This window comes from Tupaia chinensis, unplaced genomic scaffold (assembly GCF_000334495.1).
Source record: "Tupaia chinensis unplaced genomic scaffold, TupChi_1.0 Scaffold000568_1, whole genome shotgun sequence".
Taxonomy (NCBI): domain Eukaryota; kingdom Metazoa; phylum Chordata; class Mammalia; order Scandentia; family Tupaiidae; genus Tupaia; species Tupaia belangeri.
Window position 1 is genome coordinate 1,483,750 of NW_006160082.1, and position 7,531 is coordinate 1,491,280.

The 7,531-nt window shown below is 45.5% G+C and overlaps 1 protein-coding gene across 1 annotated transcript in view; it reads right to left on the reverse strand.

The window, feature by feature from the left end:
• Positions 1-826, reverse strand: part of TDP1 (tyrosyl-DNA phosphodiesterase 1) — a gene marked incomplete in the record, with an annotated part of 91,122 nt that extends 90,296 nt beyond the window's left edge. The window contains 1 exon segment of the mRNA XM_014591402.2: positions 261-826. Coding sequence (XP_014446888.1) covers positions 261-822 — 562 coding nt within the window.
• Positions 827-7,531: the final 6,705 nt, after the last annotated feature.

Consider the following 7,531-nt stretch of genomic DNA (forward strand, 5'->3'; position numbering starts at 1 on the left):
TTCAAAGACTGGCCGGCAGGTGGCCAGTTATGAAAATGGACTCCCATGTGGCCAAACCTTGGTTTGAGTGTCAGACCTTGCTTTCTTACTTTCCCTCTGTGTCTCTCTCTGGTCAGATTTAAAAAAACAAACAAACAAACAAATAAATAAATAAATAATTCCTTTTAAAAATAGTTTTTAAGATGCTGCTCTTCTTGTTTTAGCTACGGTATACCCACAAGTGTCATTCAACAGCTCCTTGACACCCAACAGCCTCTTACCCTTGATGTGGAGGGCTCCAGAGTTGTACTTTGGCTTAATTCCCTTGACTCTGGTGAGGTAAAACTGGAAGGGGTTCCCTTTACTCAGCATGTCCCAAACATCCTGGCCTTCCCCTGACGTCTCATATTCACTTTCTTCCTCCTCTTTGAGTCTGTGGCTGGCGGGTGGCCCATGGTTTCCAGCTCTTTGGGCAGCACCATCTTTGGGAGGAGGGATGTCTTTCTCCTCTTTGACCGTCGCTTCCTCAGCCTGTTTATGCTGCGTTTCTGGTGGCAACTCATCATCGCTGCTGGACACGCACCAGCCTAGGTCATCCTGGGAGCCACTTTTCTGTCTTTTGAGAGGTGAAACTGAATCTGTGTTGCTGCACCTCACCGGGGACATCTTCCTCCTGTGTGCGGCTTTCCGAGCCTCAGAGCAGGTGTACCCGGGCTCAGCTGCCGCTCCGTGCCCAGCGTGAGGGAGAGAAGAGGTAGATGGCTTGTCCGCTTTAGGCTTTTCATCCTCACTTTCATCACTACTCGATATGGTCCACCTCCCATAATCACCTTCCTGAGACATTAGATTTCTGGAAATGAAAAACAGATCATTATTTCCCAGTCACTTGGTCACTGCAAACTATCTTTATTGCAATCTGATGAGCCTCTACAACACACAAAGCACTTTCGACACTTAGCAAGGCCGAGCCACGTAACTAACCTCAGTTGCTTTGTAGGTGTTTATTGCACACAACCAGAATCTGCTACCGGAACCTGACACATGAACAGCAGAAATCCTGGTCACGTTCTCTCCTCCCTGCGCTGTTCAATCTGAACTTTATTCTTAGACATTCTAGGAAAGGGGTCCAAAACAGAACAAAAATATTCATCCTTGACCCTGAAGTCCCAAAAGGTGATCGGCGTTAGGGCCAGTGTAAGGAATTTCAAGAGTATTTCTGACTTTGCTTGAATGTTTCAGTTCAAAATGAAATTTACAAACCTGGGACCAGTAGTTGGCATAATGGCTATGTCACTGGACTTCCATGTAGTAGACCGTGGGTTGAGTCCCGGACCCAGTGGCTTAAACTCATGCCAGGCGCGTGTGCATGCGTGCCCAAGACCCAAGAGGAGAAGGGATTGTAGAGTGGCCCTCCCCCACCCTGGGGGGAGATTACTCGCTTTCTGTCTGTCTGGCAAGCGCACATGCCCTATAGCAAAAACCTCTCCAAAAAAAAAATAAATAAATAAAAATAATTTTAAAAATGTACAAACCTTAACCCAAGCACAGGTGCCACAGAACTTCAGTGATTATGTCTTTCTTATTTTCCAGATTAGCCATTTTCACAATGCTTAACAAAGTCCTCAAGACAATGCCAAGTAACCATTCTGTGTGTACATTACCTGTAAGTACCTAGAGGAGGACCCGACTAACAATAACTGTCATAAATCAAACTACTAAGACGGGCAGAGAGACAATCTGTACAGAAGCAAAACAGTTTTATAGACCAGAGTAAGTCTAATTTCCACTTCTTTGCTCTCTGAAGAAAATTCATGAAACAGGGACCTTTGCTTTTACCTACAAAGTGTCATCAATTCAATGGTAAAGGGCTATCTAAGCAAGCAGATTGTCAGCTAAAGGACAGTTCCTTGATGTGATAGTCTTTTTTTAAGAGATTTTTGCTATAAGGTACATGTGCTTGCCAGAGAAAAAGAGAAACAGAGAGCAAGAAATCACCCCCTAGGTTGATGGCCACACCGCAATCCATTCTCCATTATCCTCTCAGGATTTTGGGCACACACATACACACACACACACACACACACCCGGCATGAGTTTAAGCCACCAGGTCTGGGACTTGAACCATGGTTGACTATGTGGAGTCCAGAAATAACTATTACACCATTTGCTGGTCCCTCTGTAATGTGATATTTTTAACATATTAGTACAAGATGGAGTGGAAAACTATAAAATTCAAGTGTCAGATTGATAGAGTACCTTTAAATTTTTGCTGTTATAAAGAAGATACATTATGAATGGGGTAAACCAACTTCCATGGAGGGGCGGGGGGAAGGCTTGATTCTGCATCAAGATTTGCAAAGGAGGGACCAGCAGACAGTGTATGGTTACATTGCTGGACTCTCACAGGAACAACTGCAGTTCAAGTCCTGGACTCAGCAGCTCACAGCACATGCTCGGTGCGTGTGCATGCATGCCTAAAATCCTGAGAGGCAATTGGAGAAGAAGGGATTGCAATGTGGCCAACCCCTCTGGGAGGTGATTTCTCTTCTGTCTCAGTCTCTCTCTTTCCAGTGAGCACATGTACCCTATAGCAAAAATCTCTCTGAAAAACAAAAAGATTTGCAAAGGAACACACATGCATATGTCTCAAGCTAAAAAAAACTCCCTTAACAGTATTTATCACTGGGGCCAGCAGGTGGCATGGAGGTTGAGGTATTAGATCCCACATGGCCAACTTCACAGTTCAAGTCCCCCGACCTAGTGGCTTGAAAGCCATGCCTGGTGTGTATGCATGCCCAAAATCCTGAAAGGAGAATGGAAGAGCCAAGGCTGCCATGTGGCCAGCTCCCTGGGAGGTGATTCTTACTTCCCACCTCTTTCATCCCCTGGTGAGAGTACATGCCCTACAGGAAAACTGAAAACAGACGACACTATCACCTTTTTTTTTTTTTTTTTTACAATTTCTCACCTGTATGATTAATTGCAAGTCAGACAAGTTTCTTTCATAAATTACACACACATTTCAAGGAGCTTTCTTGTAGAGCACTTTGAGATAATCTGGCTCGTTCTTCAAGGCTCAGGAACCATTTTACAGCCAAAGACTTGGGGGAATGTCGCTCTACAGCTGGGGCCACTTGCTCCAGTAGAATGCCCCAGATCCTGTCTAGCTCTGCAAGCTCTCATATCTGCTTCCTAGTTTTCTGTTCATTTCTACCCTGGCCAGCTTCTACGGGCTGTGCTTTTCTATGCAAAAACGCAGTGTGACCTTCCCGACAACCTAACAGTACCCAGAATATGTTTTTCTTAAATTGTTTCTAATCTGCTAAAGGTTAAGAAACCAGATAATAACTTTTATTGAAAGTGTCCTGTCGGTTAATAGGGTCTGAGTGCCAGGTTTTGTCCATGAAAGAGACTCAGATTAATTTACCATCAATGCTTAACACCTGTTTAAGCAGTTGGAGAGTTTTTTTGTTTGTTTGTTTGTTTGTTTGTTTTAAGTTTGTTTTTATCTTTTTGGGTTTTCTTCCTCTTCTTTAAAAACATCAATCCCCAGAGGACAGCAGATGGTGTGGTGGTTAAGGCATTGGGTCCCACATGGCCAGCTTCCAATTAGAATCTGGACCCACATGTTTAAAAAACATGCAAGGTGTGTGTGTCCAAAATCCCAAGAGGAGAATGGAGAAGGGACTGTAGCACAGCCATCCATTCCCGCCCCCCTGACCTGCAGGGTGATTTCTCACGTTCTGTCTCTCCTATCAATACATGTGCCCTATGGCAAAAATCTAAACACAAAACAATTCAAAAATGTAAGACCCCTAATGATCTAGAGCTTAGAAATTGATGGATTAGAGGTATTTAAGCTGATATAGTCAGCTTTGAAGGAAATATTTTAGTGGCTAATTTTGTGACTTTAAAAGAAACACCTCAGAGGGACTAGCAGTTAGCATCACGGCTATGTTGCTGAACTCCCATGTAGTCGACCGCGGTTTGAGTCCCGGACCTGGTGGCTTAAGCTCACCCGGGCGCATGTGCGTGCATGCCCAAGATCCCGAGAGAATGGAGAAGGGATTGCGGCATGGCCATCCCCCCCGGAGGGTGATTTCTCGCTTTCTCTCTCTCTGTCTCTTTCTGGCCAGCACACACGCCCTATAGCAAAAAACCTCTCCAAAACAAACAAACAAACAAAAAACCACCTTAGAAAAAACTATTTTGAATCTTAGCTCTAGCTTCCTTTGAATTCTATAATAAAATAGCTCTAAATAAAGGCGCTTATTGGGGATCAGCAGATGGCGTAATGGTTACGTTGCTGGACTCCCATGTAGTTGACCACGGTTTGAGACTTGTACCTGGTGGCTTAACACTCATGCCAGGCACATATGTGTGCATGCCCAAGATCCCAAGAGGAGAACAAGGAAAAGGGATTGTGGCATGGCCATCCCCCTGGATAGTGATTTCTCCCTTCCTGTCTCTGGGTCTCTCTGGCTCTCCAGCAAGCACATAGGTCCTATAGCAAAAACCTCTCAAAAAAAGAAAAAGGCGCTTAGTAATAGAACCTTCAATTAAGAGTCCTCAGGCTGTTCTCTCTAGATTCCTTCTCCATTCTAAAGCAAATAGTGGGTCTGAGAGATTTCTGGTAAGAATAATTTAGTTTCCAGTCTCGGAAGCCATCTGTAGACTTTTTTTTTTAATAATTATTTTATTTATTCATTTGACCAGAGAGAGACAGACGTTGAGAGTGAGAGAGAAAGGAAGCGAGAAAGCAAGCCACCAGATTCAGGACTCGAACCTTGGTCGGCCATGTGGGAGTGTCCAGTGCCTTAACCCGCCACCTGCTAGCAGGTCGCAACCATCTGTAGACTCTTAACAAGCCAGCATCATCACATCTCCAGGTGAATAATACTATAATTTGTATTACATATAAAACGAAAGAAATCCCGAAACCCAGAGACTGTAGGCAAGATCTCAAGCGACTCTAAACTAGGAAATTTCCTAAATTTCAGTTTTATCATTGTCTACATTTTCAATAAACATCTGGGGGTGGGAGACCCTCAACAGAGTAGGGGAAGATGATTTAAAAAAAAGAGAGAGAGAGAGAGAGAAAATGCTTTGAAAGACATTTCCAGAGGGAAAAAGTCTTTTGTTTTTTTGCTCCTATTTTACACATAATTTATGTCTGGGGCCTGCTGACATAAAAATATGCCTAAGACATATTTACCAGTTAAAGGCAAATCATGTTCACAATATACTAATAACACTGTGTGGCATGATTAAGCCTGGTGTGTTACCAATCTCTTGGTCAATTGGAGCGCTCCACCTGTTGGAAAGCTGTTGCTAAATGCCTAGATCAAACTGGAACCGACTCCAATTTGGGATACAGGATCTGGTCACCGGTACCATCAGTTCATTTCCCACCCTCTTCAAGCCCGGGTCCAGGATTCCAGAATGGTTTTGTATCAAGTCATACAGTTCCACGTGTACAGAACCCAAGAGCTTTCCTTCAGGTGTTTACTGCTGTCTTCCCAGGGCACACTTGGTACAGTGCTAAATCCCAAGGCACACTTTTCCTAACTGGTGCAGAAAGAGAGAATGACAATACAGTGGGCTGATTCTCAGTCCTGGCAGCCAGTCAAGACAGAGGCAACTCGGATATGACGTCAACATCACATTAAGAAAATAACTTCCATTCCAGTCCAATCTCCCTGTTTAAATAAAAAAGTTGTAGGTGCTTTCAATCTGGCTTTTGATCAAACAGCAGGCTTTAGGCTCTTCTGCTCACACCAGTAACACTTTTAGTTTACCATCAATGGAAGGGTGCAGTTCACTTTTTTTTTTTTTTTTTTTTTTTTTTTGAGAGAGAGATTTTTGCTATAGGGCATGCTTGCCAAAGAGACAGAAAGACATTAAGTGAGAAATCACCCCCGGGGAGATGACCATGCCACAATCCCTTCTCCCCCATTCTCCTCTCAGGATTTTGAGCATGCCCGCACATTGGCCTGGCATGAGTTTCAAGTCCCTGGGCACAAGACTTGAACTGCGGTCAACCACATGGGAGTCCAGTGAAGTAACCATTACGCCATCTGCTGTTTGTAACAGACAGTGTTTATATATAAACAGTGTGAATGAATTTCTAAAAATTAAGTCAACTTCAGTATATGTGTTAAAAGACTAAAACAAAATCTAGGGAGGAGGAGGAAGATGAATGATTGAAATTTGACAAATACTGCCCTAAGACGATGAAAATTTTAAACATACAAAAATTATCATGGACAGAAAGAGTACATCTCAGCTGTGGTCTTTCACACACCGAATGCTTCCTTTCAGAGAGTAAGGTTGAAAGGTTGTCAGGAGGGCCTGGGAGCCAGATTCCCGGGATGAGGACCTGTGCGGCCAGTAGTGGGCAAATGTGGGCCCCTGAATCAGATCCAGTCTTTACCAGGTGGCGAGTGTGCACCTGGCAGGTTAGTTAACTGCTGAGCCTCAGTTTCCTCATGCTTCCCCAAGTTGCTTCCTTCACAAACACTGAGCAGCTACCATCATCCTCTTCATCATTTTAAAAAAGTTTTTAGTAGTTATTATTCACCAAGCACTGGGAGGGAGTTAACAAGCTTCTGTCCTACTAAAGGTTAGTTTCAGGGCAGAAGAGACAGATCAAACATACACATTTTTAAAGTCAACATGGTTTATATTCATTACATTTTACAGGTATGCGATAGAAAAACAGAGATGCCCTTACTCTGACATATTCTTCAAAGTACCATTTGAGCTAGACTTGGAGGACGAGAAGGAGCCAAAGGGCTAAAAGACGGAGTGAGACGCTTTCTCCCACCAGCAAAGGCCAGGAGGTAGCATGGAGGTCACCACCTGCAAGAGCAGCAGTGGTCCCGGAAGGAAGGGGCTGAGTGAGGGGAGAAGCAGCGCGGTTAAATGACAGTGGATTTTAGTCTACGGACGGGACCCCACTTAGAGGGGGGCACACCTGCTCCGCTTGACCTTTTAAAATTCTACCTTGGCTACACCTGTGTGGAGAGTGGTTTGAATGAAGAGCCCAGGGTGGAGACGCTCGCGGGAGCTGGGGGAGATACATAAGCGGTGCAGACGGGGTAAAGCGGGCCGATTCCGGGCACGCAGAGGAAGGAAGTAGCGACGGCTGCTAACTTTTCTGCGAGCTGGGTTGGGTCGGGCAAAACCCGAAGTGCCTTCCCCGGCGTACACTAGCTTCGGCCTCTGGGCCAGTGCAGACCACGTATCTTGATCGTGCCCAGGGGTGGAGACACTGAGCCCAGAATGGTCAAGTGGTGACACCGGGGCAGCTCTGGCTCCCGACAGCCCGAGACCACCGCTAAGTGCACGGCTGGAGTGAGCATCCCAGCATGAGGCCCCTCACGTCCGCAGCTAGGCAGGAGTCTGCAGGGCGCCCCCCGGAGAGCCGCTATTACTGCAGGAACCGGAGGCCCGGGAAGCAGAGGCGTCCCCACCCCGGGGCTCCGCGGGCTGCACCAGCCCCTCGCCCCGCACCCGCCAGTCACAGTCCGTGAGAGAGCATGCAGGCACT